We start from the raw sequence: 27325 nt of genomic DNA on the forward strand, positions 1-27325 counted from the left end.
GACTGAACCTTCGACGACCGAGGAGCTGGACGAGACTGTATCTTCATTTGATTCCGATCCAGAAAACTCCACATCCATAAAGTCCACCTCCGAGTTCTGGGCGGGATCCGGTGCTGGTGAGGTTCAATCCCTTCCTGAACCCGATCAAGATAAGGCCGAATCGTTAACGTCTTCCGATCTGAATGATGCTGACGTTGCGGGAGCTTTCGGTCCGGCCAGGACCAAAACCTTTGTGAACCCTGAAGTGGACGAGCTTAAGCCACCTCTGGACGTGGATCAGGACGACAATGCGCTGCTACGAGGTTCCGGTGAGGACGGGACTGAACCTTCGACGACCGTGGAGACGGTCGAGACTGTATCCTCAGTAGATTCCAATCCAGAAAACACCACACTCATGAAGTCCGCTGCTGAGGAAGCTAAGCCTGCTGCAGGTGCTGATCTGGAGGGCGCGGAATCCACGCTGGTTTATGATCTGGATGAGGCGGAATCCATATGGAACTACGATTTAGATGCAGCTGAATCAATGCTGACCTCCGATCTGCATCAGGCTAAATCCCCGGCAAAACAGCATCGGTTCTCATATCTACCCCTACCTTCCGATGTGACCGACAGCGATACCCCCCACGCCGACCTGGACGGCGCTGAATCCATGTTGGCCTCCGATCTGCATGAGGCTAAGTCATCGGCAAATCAGCATCGGTTCGCATATCTACCCCTACCTTCCGCTGTGACCGACAGCGATACCCCCCACGCTGACCTGGACGGGGCTGAATCCATGTTGGCCTCCGATGTGCATGAGGCTAAATCCTCGGAAAAACAGCATCGGTTCTCATACCTACCCCTACCTTCCGATATGACCGACAGCAATACCTCCCACACTGACCTGGACGGCGCTGAGTCGCTGTTGAGCGCGGTGGGGGCCTCTACTCACCATCACCATCACGACCCGGAGCACCAGCACCAGGAGCACCAGGAGCACCAGGAGCACCAGCAGCACCGGGAGGCCAATCAGCATGCTGAGAGCGACGACCACCGTCTGCCCTCGTCGGGCCTGCACGTGGTTCCGGCTCCGGACCTCACCCTGGGGCTGCACCAGCTGGCTGCCGCTCTGTCTACTGACCTGGGCGCGCCTCAGCGCAATCTGGACGCACTCGGTGATGCTGGACAAGAGATACAGCACGATCCCGAAACACCCGCCGCCCAAACGCCGGAGCCCCGCGCAGCCGACCTTCGGCTGGCGAGCACGTACCTCCCAGTGCCCGTCAGTGTTGATCGCGTGGTGGTCAGTGATGGCGGTGCTGCAGGTGATGTCCCAGAGGCGACGCTGCCGGTGGTGTCCGACTCCGCGCTCACCCACCCTGACTCGGTGAGTCTCGAGGTCGGTCATGACGGCGGCACGGACTTGCGCATTCCGATCCCGTGCCGGTCGCCCCCCGCCTGCCGCCGACAGTACGGCAGCAGCGCCAGGGACTTCGACGTGCTCGGCTTCCTGCCGGCCTGCCCGCGCGGCCAGCGCCGCTGCCTCGACCACGTACTCATGGTGTACTCGCGCTTCGCTGATGACGAGGAGGTGCTGACTGGCGGCTCGAACGCCTTCGTGAACAGCGGATCCGTGACCGACGTCGAGCGGACACCGGCGACGGGCGAGCGCTTCCCCGCGGAGACTGGCACTGTCACGGCGTCAGGCGGCTTCAGCGGGGCGTTCCGCGTCTGCAGCCAGCATGTGAAGGACGGCGTCAGAGCCGCGGAGAGTGGCGAGGTCGCGGGCGCTGCTGCAGCAGGCGCAGGGGATGACCTGTCGTCTGAGCCGGTCCAGTATGGTGAGACGTCTGTCACCAGTGGCACCGAGAGTGGAGGAGAGTACACGATGGAGATGAATGGACAGGGCGAAACGGTGATCGTCACAGAAACAAACAATGTGAGTGGAGCTGGCGGGTCCATCGAGGTCCAGGGCGAGTCACTGTCTACCACCGCAGCAACCATCGAACCTCTCGGTGGCGCTGTCATTTCGGGCGCTCCCGGTGGACTCCCGGTCACCACTCAGCAAGGGGGAGAAGCTGCGGGAGCTATCACCTCTGGAGCCGTAAGTGTTGAATGGGTCGCCTCACAAACAGGTCTGGGAGAACAGCCTGCTGTTACAGGAATTTATGAAGGAGGAGAGGTCACAGTTCCCTCTGGTGAGCAGGCCATCGCTGGGATGCTCACTGGAGCAACTGGAGGCGGAGAGTTTGTGACTGTAATAACTGGTCAGAATGGTATCTCTGCAGAGACTGAGGTCGCAGTCGAGGCGGAGGTCTCCGGCGGGGGCGAGGTCGAGTCTGGGACCGAGGCTGGAACTGACACGAGCTCGGGCAGCGGCGGCGTGGGCGTCACTGTCCCACAGCTGGGTGGCCTGCTCGGCGCGGCAGCCGGGTCCACCTACCCGGCCAGCACGGACGCCTACAGGTCTGGATACCGCGCTGCCTCTGGCGCACTGCCTGGCGGACACAGGCCGGCAGGACCTCGGCAGCCACAGACCTCCTACGGACCGCCAGCATCTCACAGCTCTGGATACCGCGCTCCCTCTGGCGCACCGACTGGCGGACCCAGGCCGGCAGGACCTCGGCAGCCACAGACCTCCTATGGACCGCCAGCATCTCGGCCTGGGTATGCACCGTCTCCACAGCCCAGGCCAGCGCCTGGCCCACCCAGGCTGGAAAAGCCGAACCTCACCGTGGGACGCCGCGTACCACCCAAAGCCGGTCATTTAGCGCCGCCGCGCGGACCGAAGTCGGCGTACCGACAGCCCCATCCACTCAAAACTGGGTATGGACCGCCACCACTCAACTACGAACCGCCACCGCCACCAGTCAACTACGGACCGCCACCGCCACCCATACTGAAATATGGACCACCGCCAACACCCAAACCGAAGTATGGACCACCACCAACACCCAAACTGAAATACGGACCACCACCAACACCCAAACTGAAATATGCACCACCACCAACACCTAAACTGAAGTATGGACCACCACCAACACCCAAACTGAAATATGGGGCACCACCAACACCCAAACTGAAATACGGACCACCACCAACACCCAATCTGAAATATGCACCACCACCAACACCTAAACTGACGTATGGACCACCACCAACACCCAAACTGAAATATGGAGCACCGCCAACACCCAAACTGAAATACGGACCACCACCAACACCCAAACTAAAATACGGACCACCACCAACACCTAAACTGAAGTATGGACCACCACCAACACCCAAACTGAAATATGGAGCACCGCCAACACCCAAACTGAAATATGGATCACCACCAACACCCAAACTAAAATACGGACCACCACCAACACCTAAACTGAAGTATGGACCACCACCAACACCCAAACTGAAATATGAAGCACCGCCAACACCCAAACTGAAATACGGACCACCACCAACACCCAAACTGAAATATGGACCACCACCAACACCTAAACTGAAGTATGGACCACCACCAACACCCAAACTAAAATACGGACCACCACCAACCCCCAAACTGAAATATGGACCACCACCTACACCTAAACCGAAGTATGGACCACCACCAACACCCAAACTGAAATATGGTCCACCGCCAACACCAAAACTGAAATATGGTCCGCCACCGACACCGACACTGAAATACGGACCGCCAACAACACCCAGACTGAAATATGGAGCACCACCAACACCGACAGTGAAATATGGACCACCACCAACACCGACACTGAAATATGGACCGCCACCAACACCGACACTGAAATATGGACCACCGGCACCTCTCACAATCGATTATAAGCCGCCACCTCGAAGGCCTGAGCCAGCGCATCGGCCTCCTCTAATACCGAAAGTCCCACCCAGGCCAAAGTATGGCCCGCCGTCTCCTCCACGCCCCAACCTGAGCAAACCTGCACCGCAGCTTGATGGGCCTCCCAAAACGCATCTGCCACGTCCCGTTCCGGGGATAGCTGAACGGCCGCATCGCCCTGAGTCCCCGGGTTTCAAGCCTAGATACCCAGCGCCCAGACCTGGATCCCATTATGGAGCCCCTCCCACCGTAAAGGTGGCGAGACCCGGGTACCCAGCGCCCAGACCTGGATCCCATTATGGGGCACCTCCCACCGTAAAGGTGGCGAGACCCGGGTACCCAGCGCCCAGACCTGGATCCCATTATGGGGCACCTCCCACCGTAAAGGTGACGAGACCCGGGTACCCAGCGCCCAGACCTGGATCCCATTATGGGGCACCTCCCACCGTAAAGGTGGCGAGACCCGGGTACCCAGCGCCCAGACCTGGATCCCATTATGGGGCACCTCCCACCGTAAAGGTGACGAGACCCGGGTACCCAGCGCCCAGACCTGGATCCCATTATGGGGCACCTCCCACCGTAAAGGTGGCGAGACCCGGGTACCCAGCGCCCAGACCTGGATCTCATTACGGTTAACCAACCACGAGGAGGTCATGGCCGGGTTGCACCCTCCAGCCATAGCCCACCATTATGGGAAACTGATGGCCAACGACCTGTGCGCATTTGATGTTCCGACGTGTTCGGGCAATGCTGTGCCAGTGGTCGCTGGTCTGTACCGGTGACCAACAGGTCTGGACCTGGTCCGTCAGCCGCTCCTGTGGTCTTGACCTGGTCTCCGTCAGAGCAGGCCGTGTTGGTCACGTCGGGTCTCTCACGGACGGGGTTGCCGTGCCTCCAAGGACGGGGTTGTTCGTGTCTCCACAATGCCCGTACGGCATGCTTTTGAACGGCTTGTCCTCTGTTTTGACGGCGAGGTTGTGGATGCTGAGTGTTCTAAACCGAGACGAGATGCATTTTGGAGGATTTCAATAATCATTTCCGTCTACGCACGGCATGTGTGCCGAACTTAATACTCGTGGATTTTGCCCTTAAGCATTCTGTATTGTGCTGATTATGTACATTACTACGCAGCCTTGTGATTATGGATCGTCCGGTAAGTACACGATTCGTGTTTGCGAGTGCAAAACGGATTTTCACACAATAACCGTAGCCCTAATAATTTATCTTGGAACACTGTACTTCACCGTACTATGCTGTATATTTCGCTGTACTAAATACGCATTATCATTCGCAGGATCGGTGGTGTTAATAAACATACTATGTAGCCAACACTACTTTTTTATCTTTTAAAGAACAATGCTACAACAGACGCCAATAATTTGTGGAACTCGTGGTCTGCAAAACGACTAGTTCCAGTTGGGAATGGCCGCTAGGCTCCAACTTCCAGGCGTTTTTCAGTGTTCGCCCCATGACTACACCCACGGGAAGCGGGCCCGGCTGCATCGAACCCTCCCCCCCCCCCTCCGGGCGAGTAGACCACGCGCTCTCGAGCAGACGAAATCATACAGCAGTACAAGTTACAATCAATATATTTCATCGCATGGAATAAATAGTTACAGGCGGGTTGCTCATACAACATCTATAGGTACTGACTAGAATGTCTAATAAAAAATCGGCACCCCATCAAGGCCACCTCGCCATGTCGGTCTTAAAAACCTGAAAATCTGACCGCTCACGAAGTGAAAACCGCGCTAGCAGCAAACCTCACTGGCTGCTGTGACCTCGTCAACACATATTACCCTCACTAGAGGATCGCAGCCGGAGCGCTCCAACGCCTCTAACGCCAGTGCAGCGCCCAACTCGTGCTGCTGCGGCCATTCGGTAACAGGCGTCCTTGCCTCCCATTCGTGACGCGCGCGGAACGCAGCCAACACGCGCGACCGAGCACCGCCCCAGCCCCAGCGATGGGCGGGCTCCACTGAGGCGTGCGGCCAGCCACGGCCCGGCGGGGCGCAGCACCACGGCCGGCACAGCAGTAGACGCCTGCCGCCCTCGGCCGCCGACCGCCACTGTCACAGACCACGCCACTGGACGCGGCGCGCGGGTCACTGCAGTGCCATCCTCCCGGAGAACCCGTCTGACTCCCTCGCAGCATCCTCCGCACCGTAGCTGCTGCTCAGGAGGAGCTGGCTCGTACGATTTGTACGGGGCTCGTCCAGGGTTCGGCAGACGCTCGTTCAGGGCTTGCTAGGCTCGTCCAGACCTGGGTGGGGTCCCGTCCAGAGCTAAGCCGCGGCACTTCTGCAGCTTGGCAGGCTCGTCCAGACCTGGGTGGGGTCCCGTCCAGAGCTAAGCCGCGGCACTTCTGCAGCTCGGCGTCCACAATTTGCGTCCAAGGGCTCGTCCGGACCCGTCCCGGGGCCCGCTCGGAACTCGTTTCGGAGCCCGCCCAAGACTCGTTCGTGCTCGTTCTGGGGTTCTCCTGGATCTGGTCCGGTTCGTTTTGGGGCTCGTCGGAACGAGACCGGCGCCCAGTCAGCACTGCGACTCGCCGCTCGAGTTGAGCTTGTTCTCCCGGCTGGTGACGCCGGCCTCCAGCATCTTGTTCCGCTTGTACATCTCCATGTAGTTGAGCTGCAGCTGCTTCTGGTAGTTCACAACCTGCTCGGCACAGCAGCCACCGTCAGTTGTGATGGGTGCTGGGCACAGCAGCCACCGTCATTTGTGCCGAGCGCGTCAAGTCATTATTGAAGGGTTTTATGATAAAACGGTGTGAATATTACACATGCACAGACGCTAACAGACCAAGCCATGTCGGAAGCTTCCTGAACACATCAACACAGCCGTTGTCAGCAATACTACGAGGAAATCTGTGATCGTACGTGACGCTGGGCAGGCAAATCAACCAGACTCCAAAAGCCTGCATTTGTACCAGGAGCTCCTTACGATCCAACAGCTGACGGTTCGCAACGACGGCCGCGCGTGCGCGTTACTCACCTTCTGCTTCTCGTCGAGCCAGTGCAGCCGCTCCTCCTCGAATGCCTCCTTCTGTGCTTGCGCCTGCGCACGACACGTGCTGAGCTCGGCGCGCAGCCGGTCCATCTCTCGCCGCAGCTGCGCCATGACTGCCCCCGTCTCGTCCGAGCGTGGCTCCGTCACCTGCCGACCGCAGCGCGGCTCATCCTCTCATCCACGCTGCCTCCCGTGGCCGGGGGCGGTGGTCACCTGCTGCTGCTGATAGGTCACCGTGGGAGGGGCTGGCCAGTGAATGGCATTCACGGCACGGTAACGGGAAACGCCAGATGATATGGGTCGCCTTCTGTGTTAGTAGATGCTTGGTGGTCTCATTCATCGTTCGGATTGGTGCATCCCAATCGGTGTCTAAGGATGGGGAATCTCAATCGGGTTAATGGTCAACAATAAGAGGTCATATGTCGACAGTCATCATTCATTGGCTGCGATGAGCGTTCGGTACAACAGGCAAGGTGACCGAAAATGGGTAGTGATTAGCAACTGTAATCTTCAGTTGATGATATTCAAAGCCATCGACAGAAATGGTGGCGTGGGCGACGCTGGCCTGACCCCGCACCTGGCTGCGCAGAGCGGCCGCCTCCAGCTGCAGCCGCTGGTTCTCGGACCGCTTGGCGTCCAGCTGGCTGGCGTACTCCCGAACCTGCGAGCGGATGTGCAGCATCTGATGGCCACGGCTCGCCTGGTGGCCCTGGCTCTCCTTCAGCTGCGCCTTCAGCAGCGATATCTCGCCTGCGGCACGGACCGGCTGGGTCAGACGCTCGGGCTTACTGGTGGCGTGCCTGCTCATGCGCTCTGACACGACACCTGCTGACACTCTCTGACACGACACTTGCTGACACTCTCTGACACGACGCCTGCTGACGCTCTCTGACACGACACCTGCTGACGTTCTCTGACATGACAGCTGCTGACACCCTCTGACGCGATACCTTCTGACACTCCCTGACATGACACCTGCTGAAACCCTCTGACACGATACCTGCTGACACTCTCTGACACGACACCTGCTGACGCTCTCTGGCATGACAACTGCTGACACCCTCTGGCACGACACCTGCTGACGCTCTCCGACATGACACCTGATGACACCCTCTGACACGATACCTTCCGACACTCCCTGACATGACACCTGCTGACACTCTCTGGCAAGACACCTGCTGACACCCTCTGACACGATACCTGCTGACACTCTGACACGACACCTGCTGACGCTCTCTGGCACGACACCTGCTGACACCCTCTGACACGACACCTGCTGACACGCCTGGCCAGCCGGATTCTGCATTTGTCCATCGCAGGTTTGCAGTGCTGCAAAGCACGCCCCAGGCCTCAGCATTGATGAGTCGTGTGGCTTGGATTGTTTCATGAAGACAAGGGTTTTAATACCTGGCACTACCCACCTGCCACCACTGCCTGGTTTTCGCAGCAGTCTTGGTATCATCTTCATCGTGTCTTTATGAAGTGGTAACTGAGCTATTCAGAGGCGGCATATCAGCGTCATTAGCAACGTGAGCTGATGCAACACCGCTAGTATTGGCGTAAGCCGACGATGGTTGTCATAGATCGCACGTCCTCCAGCCCAGTCGTCACGAAACTCAGAGATCGTCACAGACGCCAGTAACGCTCTGCGGCGGCCGAGCGGCCGTCGTGCCCGAGGACTGACCTGTCTTCTGGCAGAGGCCCCACTCAGTGTCCTCCAGCTGGGCTCGCAGGGAGGTCAGCTCCTGCCGCAGCCCGTCCCCCTGCCGGGCCAGCTGCTCCTTCTCCCGGCGCGTCTCCTCCAGCTCCTGACTCAGCTTGCGCTTCTCCTGCTGCAGCTGTACACGGCGATAGCGTCAGGAGGTCGCACAGACCCCACAGTCCGACTGAAGGGAAAACGGTAGACGGACCACTAGAGGCTTGCTGAGGCCAGGACTTCCTGATTGGTGTGTTGGTCTCGGTCGGCTCCTGGCAAACGGCAAGGGAACCTATATTGCAGAAGTGAATGGCAGAAGAACCTATTGTGATATGATCTTCCACATTTCCAACTGAATTTGATGAGATGCGTGGTGCATACCTGGTACGTCTGAGTGGTCAGCATCTGCTCCATCTTGAGTGCCCTCTGCTGGCTGGCCTTGAGTCGGTTATCGTAGATCGCCTGGATCTTTCGTAGCTCTTTCTCCCAAGTCTTCTCCTTCTCGTCGTATACCTGAAACATCGTCTGGGAGCATGACCATACGTCCCTAATCCGCCATCATAATGGGGAAACGGGCAGCCCATTACCCAGAAGCATGCGCGGAAACACAGGCGTTGTGCCAAAGGATCCAAAGGTGCTTCCACATGAAGGTGACAGGGATCCCGGGCGGGATTAAAAGGTCCTCACTGCTTTTGGGATTTCATGCATAAAAATGGCTAGCGAAATGATAGCGTGCGAGAAATAGCACAGGGCCTACCGTGCGCACAATATGCGGAGCGTCGCACCGACACGACATGCCCAATCATAGCGTTTGTGAGCCGGCTGCTATGAACAGCACCTCATCATTCTTACTTCGGCAAAACGCGCCACGTAGTCACATATTCATTCGCATCCACGCACGGGCGCCTCAAAACGGCGTTCGCTGACTCGGCCCCAGTCGCGCGCGGCCAGAACGACCGGAAGCTGACCGGAAGCTGACCGGAAGCGGACCCGAAGACGGCGTCCGGCGACCTCCGACGACCGGAAGCTGACCTGCTCATGCTGAGCCACGGACTGTCGGAGCAGGTGGAGCTCCGAGTCGCGCTCCTTGATGGCCGCCTCGAGTTCCACCACGCCCGAGTCGGCCGGACTCGGCGTCGAATGCAGGCTGGCCGGGCTGCGCCGCGGCCGCGCCAGCGCCGCCTCGGCCGCCGCCAGATTCGAGACGCTGCCGCCGATGCGCGCGCCGCCACCACCGCCGCCGCCGCCGCCGCCGCCGCCGCCGCCGCCGCCGGTGCCGACGCCGGCCAGACTGCGTAGCGAGTCGTGACGCGCCAGACCCTGGCGGCGCGAGTCGCCGCGGCCGCTGAACGACTCGCGGCGCGACTCGACGGGGCGCACGGCCGCTCGGTACGCCCGGTACTCATCGAGGAGCGAGCCGGCAGGCTCGGCGCCCGCCGCCCGCAGACTGTCCAGGCTCTCATACCGCGAGCGGGCCATGCTCGAGGCAGAGCGCCGGTCGCCGGCCGGGGCCGTGCTGCCGTATTTGAGCTCCAGCGCGCCTGGCGGCCGGGGGAGGGGAGGGGGTCAGACGTCTGGTCTGCCTCTCAGGTGGATGCCGTGCGGTACGCTACGTCGATGTGTAAAACAGCACGGCGCACGTGGAAGCGTGGCTGACTTCCGGTATCACTGGTCACAATAATTTGGGCAGGAAAACACAAGGCTCACCATAAAAACGCTAATAACTTGTCCTGATACATACGGAGGTCATTATCAAAGTTTTTAAGCCCAGCCACAGACCGTCCATCACAATTTTATCACTGCTTGAACTGATGATTCTCACAAAGTCAAACATTGCACCAGATCAATGCCGTCATCCCTTTCCGGGGCAGCTAAACGAATTCGACACATACGTGGAGATTGCCTGAAACTGATATAGCTGCAGCCGCGTTCACAAGCGTTTGGGACCGCCTCCGAAAGCCGGCTGCGCCATCGGTAGGCGCCGGTCGGGCCTCCAGAGCCGATACTCACTGCCGTAGTGGGGCGCGCGCCGGCCGGCGGCGCGCTCCACACTCTCGAACATGTTGGGTGTGGCTGACGGTGTGGCGCATGGCGTGTGAGTCGGCGTCGGCCGACACGCCACCGGCCGGATCACTGGACCCTGCAACACGGCCGCCGCCGTCACTGTCGGTACCACGCATCAGCGGCAAGTGCTGGGCTCTGTGTCACGGATCAGCGGCCAGCGCTGGGTCTGTATCACGGATCAGCGGCCGGTGTCGGGTCACTGCTCAGTGTAGGGTCTGTGTTCGGTGTTGGGCCTGTTGCGCGGGTCTCCGCGGTCTGCGTCACGGGTCTGCAGCACGGCTCAGCGGTCAGTGCCGAGGTCTGCATGGCCGGGCCAGCGCTGGGCTCTGTAACAGTGTCAAGGTTGATGCCGACCGCGTGTAACACGGTAGCGGACTCGTTGGTTTTTACAAAATATTTAAGTTCAGACAGCCTGCTTTCACCCAAGGAGCGCATTCCATAAGATGCAGCGCGACAAGGAAAAATGAGCACAGATCACAGCTCAGATCACCGTACAGGTCACTCCGCTGCGGGCACGGTGTCTCTCTAAAACGACCACTCGTAACCCAGGGAACGCCCCGACAAAGTCACTGCGCAGGAGACCCCGAAAACCGCACGCATCCAATCATGGGACGTAAGGGGCGTACCCATGGCCCGCCCGCGGAGCGTGACCCATCCGCAAAACATGGCAAAGCCCATGGAACATGACACACCCGCGGAGTATGGCCGACTCGCGAAACATGGCCAATCCATTGAGCAAGGCCCATCCGTTGGACATAAGCCACCCGCGGCCATTGTTGAGGGATGGATATATGAGAACACCCCCCCCCCCCCCTCCCCTCCGGTCAGCATACAGCTACATTGTCTAAGCACAGCAAGATACATACAACTGCCGTGTGATGTTTCATTCAGTGCTTCATATGCCCTTCTCTACGATGACTTCTCGCAGACAAAACATCAACCATTAAAGGGGAGCCCTGCTGCCCCGCCCCCAGCCAAAAGTTGGGAAGAGGATCGATCAGACACGAGGTTTCTTAACGGCAACGGGTAACGGCTTTCTTCACATTGCAACGCCAAAGTAGTGATGTCAAATTCTGCCAAAAAAATGGGGAAAATATATCACCTCCCCCTCTCCCTGTGAGGGACCATAGCTGCATCAAAGAGACAGATGAAGCAAACCGACCGAAGTTTTATAATTTTCTACTAGGTTTTATAAATGAGATCTTAATAAGCTTTAATAATTGCAAGGATTTGAATGATATCGTTTGACCTTGAGGCGCTGCTCGTGACTATCACTGAGCCGAGCATATCCCCACTTCCCACGCGAACCAAAGTGAGGAAATCAAAACATATCTCTAAGTGTGTCTCGAACCATCGAAACGCAATCATGAAACAAACTCCTCAATCCCAGACCCTGCGTCAAGCAGACGCCTGACAAAATCCGCCGCTGGACGAACTGATTCCCAGGTGCTTCCGGCCCCACGCGAGCAGCCGCGACTTCCGCTCATGGCCGCGGTGGGGCACGGAACGCGGCGATCGATTTCCCAGCCCTAAATCGATTTCAGTCGACGCTCATGGTACCGAGCCGACCGTGACAGGGTTGTTGAAGCCTGATTGGAGACAGCAGCAAATCATGCCCGATTTCCGGCAGAGAAAGGCGGCTTGTTCTCACTTGACGGGCGCTTAATAGCGTTACACTTTTACGAGCGCGCCCATCCCACGGATTTCCGTTCATCAGCCAATAGCGAAATGATGAAAACATACAACAAACTAGCGGAGGTTAGACGGTGCGTGACGTAGCTGGTTTCCACCAGTGCGGAGGCGGTGGAGCGAGCGTAGCTGAACCAAATCCCGCCAATGGCAGGCGGTCATGAAATGCAAATATGAAAACAAAAACAAAAATAAAAAACATCAAGTGGTGGATGAATAACGGTTGGTGATGCCATCAGAATATCACTGTGGCCGATAATGTCATACAAACTTTGAAATGCCATATCAGTTAATTCAAGATACATGGCCGAGGCTACTGAGGGACTAGCGGTAATACCATAGTCATTTTGCCGAAACGGGCTCTTACCCCCCTCCCCCCCCCCCTTAACACCAGTCAAAGGCTCGTTTCCGGCCTCTTTTTACCGTTTAAAAGACTACTACGGCTCAGATAAATATCACTCGGACTCTGACTTCTCCACCTTTAGGATCCGTGACTACGTCGATACCAATGGAACATAATGGGGCCACACACACGCCACTGCAAACAATCAACAAACCTCGATGTCTTCCTAAAAATAATATAAAACAATTGGAACAAACAAAAAGCACCGATGGGACTATCGACCTGGTATTGACCAGAGAACACTACTTTAAGGCCCATCTTGCTGATATCAACCCGACGTCACTTAGCATTTGGTTCGGGACCAGAAAACTGAAAGGTCGTCTCACGTACGAAAGATGAAAGAACGCTTGATCTCACGGTCAACCCTCGAACCGAGCGGGCACGAATATTTCTGATCCAAGTCCGCATCTCACAATGCATGATTACCTACCCCCTGTTTATCGTGGTTTGTCTTGTTACCAATGTCAAAGCAAGACATCGCTCTCCTCATGGTGTCTTGCTCTTCTTGATTTGACCAGTATACCAAAGCTCAGGGCTTACAATCCGATGGGCTTAGGGCTTAGGTGGGAAATCCAGGGCTTAGAACCCTTGACGGTTCTGCACAAGTGCTGTTGTCGAATGCCAGACCGTCACCGACTTCAACATCGGCCCACTAGCACCATTTGTCTACACGCTGCTTGCGTTTCAGCAATGACCCCGGATCTATATTACTCCTGCGTTGCTAGGTTGATATATATTCCCCGATCCAGCTTCACCTTCACGGCGCTCATAGCCCCGCAGCTGGCAGTGCCCTTATGGTCGACCGACTGCTGACACGGCTCCACACATGCGCTGCACTCCTCACGCGTCGCACGCCTTTACCGGCGCGCCTCACCAGCCCGGGGCCGTTCGCACCCCGAAGCCCCGCAGCACTCCGGCCCGCAGGGCACCGTCACTGCACTCCGGCCCGCACTGCACTCCGGCCCGCAGGGCACCGTCACTGCACTCCGGCCCGCAGGACACCGTCACTGCACTCCGGCCCGCAGGGCACCGTCACTGCACTCCGGCCCGCAGGGCACCGTCACTGCACTCCGGCCCGCAGGACACCGTCACTGCACTCCGGCCCGCAGGGCACCGTCACTGCACTCCGGCCCGCAGGGCACCGTCACTGCACTCCGGCCCGCAGGACACCGTCACTGCACTCCGGCCCGCAGGACACCGTCACTGCACTCCGGCCCGCAGGACACCGTCACTGCACTCCGGCCCGCAGGGTGCCGTCACTGCACTCCGGCCCGCAGGGTGCCGTCACTGCACTCCGGCCCGCAGGGCACCGTCACTGCACTCCGGCCCGCAGGGTGCCGTCACTGCACTCCGGCCCGCAGGGTGCCGTCACAGCACTCTGGCCCGCGCGGCGCCGGTAAGCGCTGGCGGCCACACCCTCCCTGGCGCCGCGGCCCCGCCCGCCGGTGTAACGCTTCAGCCGCCGCACACGCCACACGTGCGACGTCCACCCCGCCGCCGCCGCTGCCGCCGCCGCTGGCGACAGCCGCGACTCTCCCGCTCTGCGCACCGGGACGGCCGCGCCGCAGCCGGGTCGCAGCCGGGTCCGCCCACGCGCCGCACCGTCACGGCCCGGTCCTCCACGCCAGGCGCCGCCGAGCCGCCGCCGCCGCCGCCGCCGTCGTCACGAGTCGGGTGCGGCCGCGACGCGCGCGCCTCGCTGGTGCGCGCCGAGCGGCCGCCCTGCCTTGTTTAGAGTGCACGACTCCGGCGGCGGAGGCCGTGGACAATAGCCGGACGTCGTCCCCCTCCCCCCCCCCCCCCATCCCCGCCCCCGCCGGCCCTTGGCGGGGTTCTCTGGTCCCGGATGCCAGTAAGAAGGAGGATGACACGCAGATCAAGCGGGGGCGTTGGAGGGGGGGGGGGGGGGGCGAGGGAGGCCTGCCACAGGCATCCGGCTTCCGGTCAACGCCCCGTCAGGAAAGCACGTAGATAGCCTATGCGTTTGCGCAAAAAGCTATTGCGGAACAAAAACATGTGGGCGCGTTAGTTTGGAATGCAGTTTTGACAGGCCTCTGGCCCCATGTGATATGATTTGAAATCGCCGGAGGCAGGGACTTCCATTAAAGCTGAAGGTGATTTTAAGCAAAAGCAGATACTTCTGGACAAGTTTTCGGCGAGTAGATTCGCCGATTTCGACAACTGAACCGACATACTGGCATCCAATATTCGGATAAGGGCACACTAAGCCTCTTTGGATAAAATACTGTTGCAGCATTGATCAAATTTAGGAACGCTCCCACCCTATTTAAACTCATTTAGATCGTGTACTGATGGGTAGTAATTTGAGTGTTCGCAGGTAAGTGGACAAGATAGTATTTTGTCTCGTACTTTCAGTCTGCAGCACAATTTTCTCTGCTCACCCCGTTGGCTTTGATCAATTACAGATATTGTTCAGTTGCACGTTTTCACGCACAGAAATGCTGCAAGCCAACCCACAACACAGAAGCAATGTAGCCATTCCTGCATGCCAGATAGACATACGGAGATGGCTTCAATGCACCATTCACACGCGCCATGCCACAAACAATGCCCATGAACCACACTGGACATTGCGTAGCGTAAAATATCTCCTTGATACGTGGCTTCCAACTGTCGAGCTCCCAGATTTTACTCGAAAGCATGGGGGTACAATTATGCGCAGGACGAGGGGCGTGCTGAGGTAGTGGAATAGTTTAACTGGAAAGAGGGATGAAGTAATAAGCTTTTTTAAGGCAACACCCACACGAAAACCGAAACGATTCTTAGGATCGACAAACCAAGAGAAATTTAGATGGCTCCTAGTCTATCACAGTGGGTCCCCGATAATGAAGCCATGTTGCATGCAACGTTGTGGCCGGTCCTTGCTCCGTTTGTTGCTACTTATGTTGGATGGATGGGTGGCAAGGCATGAGGACGTTTCAGCTACGGGACTAGAACCCGACAATCTCGCCATTCACCGGGTCAGTCGCCAAAACTGGCGGCTTCGCATTTCGCGGCATTGCAGGCTCCAGGCTTGATACACGGCAAGAAACTCAGGCTCGATACACGGCACTGCAGGCTCCAGGCTCGATACACGGCAAGAAACTCAGGCTCCATACACGGCAAGAAACTTTCGAGGCTTACATACGTACAATGACCATGCATTGAACACCTTAAGGGCACTTCCAGGACACTTTATCAGCTAACAACGGCGGCAGGAGAGATAACCAGTCAGAGAGATAACTGGCAGAGACGCTGGGTCAGAAGTAATACAAACGACGAGAACAATAGTCCGAATAATCATCACAGATCTTCACCATGGAGTTAGGATCAAGCCACACGGACCAGCGCTTGGCCGTTCGGTGCGCTGTTTTGGTACGCTGTTCCCACACCGATCGTCGTCTCCATGCGCCGTTACAATGTAGCGACTCGTGTTATGACGTGTTGCGCAGAGCGTTCGCTTGGCGCAGCTCCACCACGAAGGCGGCAGACCGGCGCCCCGCGGGCTTTCCCAGGTGGCGGCGGCTCCTGACCGGCCCCGTCCCCTGCGCACTGGACCGTCCCATGCTTGGTGCCGACCGCCCCACCACTTGACAGAAGCCACAGCGAGGCGGTCGACTCTGAGAACTGGAGCCCTTTCGCTTTCGGGACGGTTTTGTGGTTCCTGTGACACGCTTGTTGGGCACCGGCTGCCGATGACGAAACCATGCAACCCCGTACCATAATGGGGCCTCAAAAAGCGTGTGAGTATGACCTCGCGATCACGGTGCGAAACTGTTTTTTTGTGAGCATCTGGTGCTTAAAAAGAACTCTGGTGTTCCAGCCTGCTTTGTTCCTTCCTCTGCCCCACTTGACCTTCGCAGAACGAAACGATAGATGCAGGCCCCAATGAGCCCAGCCGTACTATGCCAAAAAGGCCTAAAAGCCATTAGTTAACACAGCACTTACGTATTTTTGTCTTTGGACGCCAGAGCCCTATTGAGATGACAGAAAAGCGATACAACGCAGGGAACGCATGATTTGATACAGGCCATGGGGAATCTAGCAATACACACTCAAAAATGTAATTCAACCTTTTTGAATACATACATTTCTGAGATCGGTGTTCACGCTTAGCAGTGCTTGCTGCGTCAACCCCAACCCCCAACATCCGATCATGAAATTCCAGGTCAAGGCAGAAATTGGTGTCGACAGATTAACGAGCAGCAATGCTCGGCACGTTTCGTCCTGCCCTCTGACGTTACCTAACCTTTAATGCAGCCGCTGACACCGGTTTACCCACCGTCTTTGTTGTCGTTTTTTGTAGCTTTTACTTGGTTGTGGCCACATTCTGGCCAACATCACGATTGAAAATGATCCCACCAGGTATAGGGTTAGGCCTACGAAAAACGTTACCATTTTTACCCCACAGAGCGTAGAGGCGTCCTTCTTTACAAAATCGGCTCGTCAACTGCAACACATGCCGGATAATCGAAACATGCCACTTGAGCCATGGGTGCAGGAACGGTTGGAGAATGGGAGGGGGCAGGCTCAGGGGGCAAACTTAAGAAACTTTTCCTCGGAGGCAAACCTGACAACCGGGGGGAGGGGGGGGGGGGTGAGAGAGCGGTGAGTAGAAGACATGGACGACTTCGTCCATTCTTAATTCACACTACACCTTTTGAAAATGCCAAAACGTCATTGTTGCTGCGTCAGATACACACCCGCAGCGGTTCCCCTGCGGTGAACAATCTACCTTACTCGACTCATCCACACCATTTGGAGAAAAAAACGCTACCCAGCTTCATAAAGCAAGCTGTCCATATCAACATGCTTTGCCCTGGGAAGGTGAATTCCATAAGCGAATGATCCTTTTGGGTCATTGGGAAAGCGCCCGCTTTCATAGTTTGGGTTTCAAAATATGGTATGGGCACAGGCTAGTCAGAATTTTGATTTGGAATCAATGACCCATGGTGCGCCAGAGGTTTCATGTATCTGAATCTCGCCGACTGGTCCTCAGGACATAAGGTTTTGTTGCAACATTCTAGGCAGAAACAAATTCGGAAGCTTCAAACACTATCTCCAAAAAGCAATGTGAAAAAATCCATGTAACCAGTGTTTGTCCTGTAACAAAGCAAGTCACGGATCTGTTGTTGATGACCCGGTTTCGGATATTCTTTGTCCGAGCGCCGCTTTCGCCCGCCACCGGAAGCCACTGCTCTCGACGGGCTGCTCCTCGCATGACTAGCTGCGGACTGATTGTCTGCTTTGCTGCATGTTTGTGGATCAGCACCACCGCTTATTGATGTGTAAAGCAGATGGAACGCCTGCTGCAGTTTCTATTTAAAAAGTATCTTCCCTTACATCATAGCACAGCAGAAAATAACTTTCGGGAAGCTGTCTGCCTCAGGCATGAATTGGTCATTAGGCAAGGATTTCCCCCTTCTTCAACGTAGTGGATTCTGTGTACTTTTGTATTCATCGAACAAGGGTATGTATTTTTCTCGTGCGTGCTGTTGAAGGCGTTTAGCGCGATTCAGCATTGTAAGAAAATAGTTGACGTATGATATATTGCCGGGTGTTCACGGAATTTCCGTAAATTTATCATTATCGAGTTATTTGACCGAAATCTAAGTCTCTATTTAATATGCCTGCTAAGCTGCAGGCATCTTCTGTAATTACTTCTGCAATCATATATATATATATATATATATATATATATATATATATATATATATATAATTCTAGGGCATTTGACGAGGCATCCTAAATCAAGACTGCCTAAACCGTGCACAGAACGCTTTGGAATGATATTTCATGGTTAATGTTGAAGCAAATGATCAATACTACTGGCAATCTTTCGTCTGATTGGGCATAACTGTGAATAACATGAAACATGATGTCAAGCAGTTTTGTTCAGCACGGTTTGAGGAAGACGACTGGTGAACTAGATAGATCGGAATGCATGTTAAAGTTAGTGCGAAAGCAAGCTGCACTCAAATTTAATCTGACAGAAGTGGAGAGCCGGGCGGGGTGGCACTGCCGCGCCCTCATCTTGAAAAGTGAAGGAGTCATGTCACCTTGTCTCCCTCCCCCCCCCCTGTTCTTCCTACGCCTATAACTTCAACCCGTCATCTCCAGCCGAAACGCTATGAAGTAAAACATCACCGTGATGAATTGTACCAATAGCGTTTACTTCCCAATGAGCTGGCCTAAAACATTTTGCTGGGATCAAAATTTTGCGGAGTAATAACAAGAGGGGATTTCTTGCAAAAAGAGGGACGAATCAGCAGCAGATACCACACCGGTTTGCTAATTTGAATAAAAACGGTTTTGTCAGGCCTGAGCTGCCAAAAAGGATCAGGCATACCGAAATACCGCTTTTAAACCCCATTATAGAAAGGTAGTGCATGCCTTCTGGATTCAGTTAGGTGTCATTCTTCCTGCACTAATCATACGTAAGTAAGACATTAAGACACCACGTAAGGAGCGAGGGTAACACAAAGCGGCACCTTCAGTATTGCAGCATTTTACTACACGGCGTTATGACTGAAGACGAACCGGAGAACTGGCAATATGTCTGCTGCTTCAGGTTTGCTGGAGTCGAAAAGATGCCCTTTTAAACCACACATTTTGCTCGCTGTCGGAAATATGACATTAAAAAAGCATTTGTCTGGCTAGACACCATACCGCGACAATGCCATGCCAGCTCTGTCGATGGTGAATGTGGACTGGACACACTCGCCCCGCCTTACATGCGGAAGTGACGTCACCCGACCCCAACGGCTGGCCAATCAGGTGACTCACACGCTCGGGAGGACCTTCGAATGGCTGGCGATTCTCACGCGTTTGAGTGCGCGAGCTCGACGCGCAGGCTCAACATGGAATTTATTTCTCTAATCAATTTTGCAAAATAATGAACGTTCTCAGGGGATGGGGAAACATGGGATGACTTTGTGCGTTTTGAACTCATTTCGACCCACTCCAATCAGCGCTTATCAGACCCCTTATTTCGGTTGCTCCCGGTCAAGAGCTGAAGGGCCATTCTATCCCACCGCGGTGTGATTTCCGGCCGCCATTCTGGTCACAGGGGGTGGCATCCCCTGCCGATCCGGAGGCCCTTGAGGGATACAGCATGTCACACTGACCCGGTCCCTGACGCGGGAGGCCTTCTGACCCGCGCACTTTACCCCGGATCGGCGCATGAACCGTCTTTAACGCAACAGCATCCCTGCTCACCGCAGGTGGCCAAATACTTGGCACATAGACTCCAGTTGGATTTAACGGGCCAGGGCTGGAAAAGGGTTTGAGGGCCCACGGTTCGGTATTGGGGCCCTGACTAGCACAGGACTCTTCTATTACCTCATTGTTAGCGCTCATCACAAGTTCTTGTTTCCATTCAATTGGCGGAGGGCCCCGGCCAACGCAAGAGAGCCTCTACTGTTCGGGCTCCCGTTTCCGTCCCTGTCGTACAAATCTTCCCCTGACCAATTCGAAGCCCTTTATTGACACAGAATACCCTGTTAGGCTCTGTGGGCAGCTGAACGATACAGGACCCCGACCGATGTAAACCACAGGCCTGGCCTGGCCGCGGGCGGGCCTGGCCGGTCCCTGCTTGGGGAATTGACCCCCAGAGATCAGACCAACATGGAGCTGACCGTTCGTTGTTCGTGATCTCTGGTCGAAATAGAGGAACGCTCTGTCTGAGGGGGTCTCTATAGGTGCAAGAGATCATCTCACTGACATCCGTGATCACGGCCCTATGGCCCTATGGGCGGGGGTCCATTATGTGACCTGAAGCTAGCTCTTCGGACCCTTAAGCCATCCCATCAGGCCCTTGGTCTTGGTCTTGATAGATCCTTCGGCCCCTCTTCGGGCCCCCTCAAAAACTGCTCCGACTTGGGGCCACTTGTCGCCACAGGACCCCTGTTAGGCCCTCTGGCCCCTAACCGACACAGGAGCCCTCATTGTGTTACGAACCCCGGATATTGCAAATCACGGACCCCGACCTCGTTTCCGCTTGGGGAATAAGTCTCAAGGGCTCAGACGGACATGAAGCCGACCGTTCGGTTCCCTAAAACGGCGCAGGGGACCTCTGACTAATATTTCTGGTCATGGCCCTACGGGCTGCGGATCTTTATGTCACCTACAGTCAGTCCTTCGGGCGCGCATGCCCTCCATCCGAGCCTTTGATTGTCAGGTCCGGTGGGCCGCCCGGGTCCCTCTTCAGGCCTCACCACGCCGCCCTTGGTCGGCTCGGCTCGACCGCCCACACCGCCCTTGCCTGCGTGACGAGCGCTGGCGGGCTCGGCGTCCAGCTTGTCACTGAGCCAGGTGGGCCACACGAGCTCTCCATGGACGACGTGCCGCGTCCGGCACGCCGTGGGCTGCGCCCTCCGTGTGGCTGACATCCGCAACAGCCGGTCTCAGCGTCCGTCCGGGGGACGGACGTAATCCGCGGCTGGTGGCCCACTAGACGGCCAGGCGCCATGTGACGTCAACGGTCACGTGCTCTGCAGCGGCCTGCAGCCGGGCCGCGGAGCCGCGCGGCGGGCGGCCGCGGTTTTACGGGCCGTGCACGCCGCCGCCGGCCGGTCGTGTAACACTCAATTTACACAAGGCTGATCGCAACGGTCAGCGACGCTTATACTTTCAAATGCGGCCGGCGAGTGAACGACCTTTTATTCAGAGGCAGCGGTGATAAGACGCGGGGTGAGCCATGGGCGATCCGGTCAGGCTGGAGCACCTTATCACGGCCGACCGGGCACAGTGCGGGTGACATCTGGTGCAGGCCAGCTGGCCTCTGCACGTGCACGGCCGCCCTGTCGGCTACGGTTAGACGGAGCTGGCCGACTGGCGATGCAGGCCATGCCGGGTACAGGCACTGGCGTCTTGTTCGATGAGAGCCGCCGCCACATATGTGCGAGGAGCTGTCCGGAACGGTGGTGCGGCGAATGAATTGCCTGATCTATAAATGTAGAGGAGGCAAAAAGGGCAACGAAAGTTATACAAGGAACAAAACGGATAACAATTCTTTATCTTTGCTTCGTTTGTCACGCTATCAAGCTTCCCACGCCCGGTGCTGGCAAACTGCCAGAAGACCTCCGTCAGCGGCGCTACAAGAAGGTAATAGTAGTTTTAGCTGTCACATGGTGTCGCTGCCATCGCCCCACGTACCATCGCGAATGAATGTCTTCATCGCTCGGGGAAAATGCTACATAAAATTAAGGCTCGTCAGTGCAGCTGATTCCATTTTACCTTTCACGCTGTTTGGCTGTCCTGGAGAAAAGCGCTCATTGGAACACGGACCCCCGCTTGAAAACGTCATGACTCCCCAAGGACAAATTTGTTTAACCGCGTGTAACCCAGATTGCCGCCGTGCAGGAACCAGCCCGGTTGGACTATTATAATGGCATTTTGTTCCTACCAATTTGCGCCATCGAACTCCCTGATCCAATGAGAGCTGACCGATATACGACGGCGCTGACCGGAACACAGTGGCGCTGACCGGGACACGGCGGCGCTGTCCGGGACACGGCGGCGCTGACCGGGACACCGCGGCGCTGACCGGAACACAGCGGCGCTGACCGGGACACGGCGGCGCTGACCGATTCCGAGCAGAGGTTATTCATCATTAAGTCGCCGACGTCCCACTGTCGGCACCCGCAGATTCCACCCTGGTGCCCTGATGGCCCTGGTGCGGAGAAACTCACAAATCCGCGAACCCACCACCTGGCGGCCTGCATGGTTATTCCCCGGCCGGCCTGCTCAGCAGCCGTCTAGCGGCGACCCGACCAACTAACCTTGTTGTGCAGCGCGCTGCTGATGCGCGGCGGCGCGCGAGGCCGGCCGCTGACCTCCTCGTAGATGTGCTGCTCGGACAGGGTCGTGTTCAGGTCGTAGATGTGCTGCTCGGACAGGTCGTGTTCAGGTCGCCGCCATCGCTGTCGTACGTCGGCGTCGGCGAGTCGTCGTCGGCGAGCGTCTCGTGGCCGCTGTCCACCCTGGACATGGCGTCGGCGGCTGCGGAGGGGCGGAGGTCAGCGGCGGGTCGGGCGGCGGCGCGAGCGGCTCTGGTCAGCGGCGGGTCAGGCGGCGGCACGAGCGGCGGCACGAGCGGCTCTGGTCAGCGGCGCCCGAGCCGCGGCCTGACCACCGGCCGCCGCGCCGCGCCGCCCACCGCAGACACGTGCAAAACAACCGGAAGACGCGGCAGACGCCGAAGACAAGCAACAGTCGAACGTGCCATCCTGGGTGCAGTGAACACAAAGGGGAGAATGGCGCTGACTGACTGTGTGCTCGCACGAGCATGGGATATGTTGTTATGCCAGCCCCAAGTTGTCGAATTGCTGCGTGTATGCCATCATTCATAAACAGCCCCGGGCTTGGATAGCTTTATTTCTGATACCCCATTAACTGAAGGATACCTTAAGTTGGAGCCGAGTCACACGCAGCCCCAGCGATTGAATGACTCCGTAGCAGTACCAGATTGCCCTTGACCAAGGTTAAACAGCCGACGCTATCACATGACAACCTAGCTGTCTGACAGCATTTTGCCTCCGTCTTGTAGAAACGTCGCATGATGCGAAAATGTCAATGGGCCAGGCCGCTTAACCACTGCAGTATATACCAGCATATTTTAACACATTCAGTCGGTTATTTGTGAGTGTGCAGGAAGACAGACGCATTACGAGAAAGGTTCCAGCCATCCAGCGCACGTCGATACCCGGCGACCGACTAACTTCCGAAAAGACTGTCCACGCAGCACCTAACAATCTTTGTTCATCGCCTGCGCTGAACTTATGACCAAATATGAAACAATTTTCTATCGCTAGTGCGATCCAGGACCGCCGCTACCGCCGCTACCGCCGGCCCGCCGGACGGCCGGACCGCCGGACGGCCAGACCGCCGAACCCCCGCTACCCCCGCCACCGCCGGACGGCCGGACGGCCGGACGGCCGGACCGCCGGACCACTACCACTACTCCCGCCACCGCCGGACGACCGGACCGCTGCGACCGCGGGTCGCCCGTCGCATCGGTGCGGCGACTGGTTCCACCACCAAAGGCGGCGTCGAGCTGCACCGGCTCACAACAACCGGCAAACCGGCGCGACCCGAACCGGCCGGACTCGACGCCGTGATGTCAGCGACGCTTCCGGCGCACACGCGGCCGAACCGGCACCCTCCGTCACGCGGCCCAGTTGAGTGCACGTGTGGAGACAGCGGGCCCGCTTCCGGGAAAACGGCGTGGCGAGGCGCGGGCAGCGGCCGCCTGGACCAGGCGCCGCTCCCCCGGGTCAGCCTGGCGGCGGACGCCATGTATCGGATGTGCGCGCTCGTAAGCCGTCGGGATCGGTGCTCGGATATGGCAGACTGGGGACACAGCCGGGCGGCCGCGGCCGCGGCGGGCCGTGCACGCCGCCAGGTAGGTGAGTCCACACGGCACCAAGCTTCCGGCGCAGGCCTGCTAACGCCGGTGACAACCAAATGCGTCAGCGATAGTGTCGTCTCCTCTCGTCATCTGATCTTAACTCAGTTCCCCAGACATGTCGCCTGGGATAGACGGAATTAGCGGCCAACAAGTGTCGAAAACACAAGAAGTCGAGGTAAGAACAAAGACGATCCTGCGGCCACATCATCGCTTAGCGAGACGATGATGATAGAGTTGCAGTCATTAGCAACAGGGCGGCATTCAGTTGGTAAAATTTGTTGGGGAGTTGAGCGATGAAGGCACGAAGATTTAAAAGTTTCAGAAATTATCACGCCGCATCGCATGTTGTCTACTAAGACGTGTCAAAGTCATCGCCGCTTTAAACTACGCCAATGGCAATGCTCCAACTGAGTACGTGACTGGCAATGACTGCTAACATGCTGACCAAGTTTGGCTATCTGACGGCGGCCATTTTGAACTCAACGGTTTCTTCCCTCGAAGTGGCCCCCGCGAGCTCGACGGGCGGCAGACTGACTGCTGCACACCGCCCAACGGCTGGGACTCCTCGAAAAATAACCAGACCTTGAAGGCGAACACGCACCGTTCCCAAAGTGAGATGGGCTGCTACCAAACATGATAGCGTGTTCACGTATCACCTAAATCGAGATGCAATATTTTGGTGTCATGCACGGATGGCCAATATTGCTACTAAAATACTACCAGCAGTGCAGTGGTGTGGTATCTGGTATCACGGGTACAGCCATTTGGGGTGGGTGAGTAGCTGTGGTAGCATTGAGGAACATACCCCCAATCCCCCTTGGGGACTTGATGTCATTTTAGCTCAGGTTGCCCCCTCCTCACTCCAGTTTGCTCCCTCTAATGCCGATTTGTCCCCCTCTTAATCTCAGACGTGGCTACTGCGCCCAAGGCTCGATGGCAGTGCCGTGACTCGGCTGGCCCTGGCCATGAAATGCTGGCCTTGGCCGGCCAATGGGAGACCGGCGCCGGCACCGGCGGCATCCCAGCTCTGCCGGCTCTCGGTCGGAACCCGTGCATTCAGGCCGGCCGCCACCACCAGCGCCGGCACCACGCACAAGAGGAACATACTGCATAGGCCAGGTGGTGGGCTCGCATGGGCTGTGGTCACCTATGGGCACGTCTATGATCAATGATATCGTCGACACCTTCCCATCGTGCATAGATCAATCATAGCATTTGATCATCATAGAATTTGGCAATGGTTTCCCCCTCTGGTGCTCCACATGTAGCACCTCCGCTGCGAGCTGAGGATTTAGTATTGCTCAGCCAGCTCATCCGAGGTGGGGGGAGGCGAGCAACGATTTGACGTTTTCCACTTCAGAAAACATATGTATGGATTTCACAGCCAAAAAGGACATGCCAATACGGGCTGACCTGCTTGCAGGATCGGTCGGTGCTCGCCGCGGGGCGATATTTCAGAGTTGTGTTCGACCGAGGACATTCGTTTTCATCTCACGTGAAGCATGTGAAAAATCGTAACAAACGACTGAACTTCTTTTGAAGTGATAACCATGGCATAGTCGCAGGTAGAGCCACGCCCGCGTGCTGATAAAAAGTTTTACATAACTGATACTGAGGTGCGAATATTGGGACGGCGCATTCCATGCGACGCGCATCACGGGTCTTTTAGTAGGCGCGTATGAGCCTCCACTGAACCTACGGTAGATGTCGTAGGTCGTATGCTCTGCGCTACACCCTCAGCGTCAAGGAGCGCGCGCCTAACCCAGCCGCGACTCGATTTTCTCTGAACCGATGGACGAGACCTGCTCGCCAGCGCTGAGATCAGCTTCGCCGATGTGCACGCGAGTCGAGCACCGGACGATAGGGGCCGATTCTCAGCAGGACACGACTTCCTCGCGAGAGGTGGAGAGTGCCACCACGACGTCTAACATGTCCCGACCGTGACTTGACACTTTGCGTGTTTGAAGCACGTGGCTTAACGGATGAGAGGTTTGTACTGTGCTCATGAGAGGCGGTGTCTTCGGTCCACGTGCACGGCTACGTCTGCTGGTTAGATCCACGCAAACATCCACACGGGTGGCGCGAAAGATGACGGCCTCGCAGTGTGCCCGAATAATATGCAATAATACGATCAGAAGTACCTGCTGGCCACCACAAGTGATCGTTCTTAAAACAAAACTATCGCTTTAACTATGGCGCTCACTACGCCTGCCCTGCAGAGGCGTGGAAGACCTTTAACTATGGCGCTCACTGCGCTTGCCCCTGCAGAGGCGTGGAAGACCTTTAACTATGGCGCTCACTACGCCTGCCCTGCAGAGGCGTGGAAGACCTTTTGTCATCGTGACGCATTCCTTACGTGCTCTCACGGCTCTTGTCTGTCGCTTTCCGTCAACTTGTCTGCCGGGGAGAGCTATGCTAGAACAGCTGCATCATCTGCACGTCAGGGACAAGGAAGAAAACCCTACATTAGCGCCCAGTAATGGAGTAGTGGGAAATGAACGAGCCAATGCCGCAGGTAAAGAAGTGACGAGAAGGCGAAGACCCGTGCAGTCCACGATGCTCACATCCCACTTAAAACCTGCGGTATCCGCGCACGCCGTGGATGAATGGCAACGCGGTTAGAATAAAGAAGTCGTGATAACTGCAAATAACAAATCCAATCCAACTGTCCCGCGCGAGAGAGAGAGAGAGAGAGAGAGAGAGAGAGAGAGAGAGAGAGAGAGAGAGAGAGAGAGAGAGAGAGAGAGAGAGAGAAGAGAGAGAGAGAGAGATAGAGAGAGAGAGAGAGGATAGAGAGAGAGAGAGAGAGAGAGATAGAGAGAGAGAGAGAGGAGAGAGAGAGAGAGAGAGAGAGAGAGAGAGAGAGAGATAGAGAGAGAGAGAGAGAGAGAGAGAGAGAGAGAGAAGAGAGAGAGAGAAGAGAGAGAGAGAGAGAGAGAGAGATAGAGAGAGAGAGAGAGAGAGAGAGAGAGAGAGAGAGAGAGAGAGAGAGAGAGAGAGAGCGAGAGAGAGAGAGAGAGAGAGGAGAGAGAGAGAGAGAGAGAGAGAGAGAGAGAGAGAGAGAGAGAGAGAGAGAGAGAAGAGAGAGGAGAGAGAAGAGAGAGAGAGAGAGAGAGAGAGAGAGAGAGAGAGAGAGAGAGAGTAGAGAGAAGAGAGAGAGAGAGAGAGAGAGAGAAGAGAGAGAGAGAGAGAGAGAGAGAGAGAGAGAGAGAGAGAAGAGAA

At 56.7% G+C, this 27325-nt stretch overlaps 4 protein-coding genes across 4 annotated transcripts in view; 1 reads left to right on the top strand and 3 right to left on the bottom strand.

The window, feature by feature from the left end:
- The first annotated feature begins 853 nt into the window (after positions 1 to 853).
- LOC119089371 (extensin-2) lies at positions 854 to 5117 on the top strand. The gene is made up of 2 exons (XM_037212041.1): positions 854 to 1754; positions 2850 to 5117. The coding sequence occupies exons 1-2, from the start codon at positions 854 to 856 to the stop codon at positions 4463 to 4465; spliced, it is 2517 nt and encodes an 838-aa protein (XP_037067936.1). The 3' UTR covers positions 4466 to 5117.
- A 296-nt stretch (positions 5118 to 5413) lies between these two features.
- Positions 5414 to 9714, bottom strand: LOC119089596 (leucine zipper putative tumor suppressor 1). Its single transcript, XM_037212357.1, has 6 exons — positions 9570 to 9714; positions 8919 to 9050; positions 8526 to 8679; positions 7419 to 7591; positions 6827 to 6988; positions 5414 to 6490 (listed from the first exon to the last, which is right to left on the bottom strand). The coding sequence occupies exons 2-6, from the start codon at positions 8949 to 8951 to the stop codon at positions 6365 to 6367; spliced, it is 648 nt and encodes a 215-aa protein (XP_037068252.1). The 5' UTR covers positions 8952 to 9050; positions 9570 to 9714; the 3' UTR covers positions 5414 to 6364.
- The window catches only part of LOC119089372 (uncharacterized), a 30368-nt gene continuing 12616 nt past the window's right edge, over positions 9574 to 27325 (bottom strand). Inside the window, exons 2-5 of the mRNA XM_037212042.1 lie at positions 22476 to 22695; positions 10548 to 10677; positions 9830 to 10078; positions 9574 to 9578 (exon numbers count right to left, since the gene is read on the bottom strand). Coding sequence (XP_037067937.1) covers positions 9574 to 9578; positions 9830 to 10078; positions 10548 to 10599 — 306 coding nt within the window. The 5' untranslated portion in view covers positions 10600 to 10677; positions 22476 to 22695. The remainder of the gene's footprint in view (positions 9579 to 9829; positions 10079 to 10547; positions 10678 to 22475; positions 22696 to 27325) is intronic.
- Mybbp1A (MYB binding protein 1a) overlaps positions 22565 to 27325 on the bottom strand; it is a 42440-nt gene continuing 37679 nt past the window's right edge. Inside the window, exon 14 of the mRNA XM_037212043.1 lies at positions 22565 to 22695. Coding sequence (XP_037067938.1) covers positions 22565 to 22695 — 131 coding nt within the window. The remainder of the gene's footprint in view (positions 22696 to 27325) is intronic.

This window comes from Pollicipes pollicipes, unplaced genomic scaffold (assembly GCF_011947565.3).
Source record: "Pollicipes pollicipes isolate AB1234 unplaced genomic scaffold, Ppol_2.1 Scaffold_3087;HRSCAF=3621_pilon_pilon_pilon, whole genome shotgun sequence".
NCBI classification, from domain to species: Eukaryota; Metazoa; Arthropoda; class Thecostraca; order Pollicipedomorpha; family Pollicipedidae; genus Pollicipes; species Pollicipes pollicipes.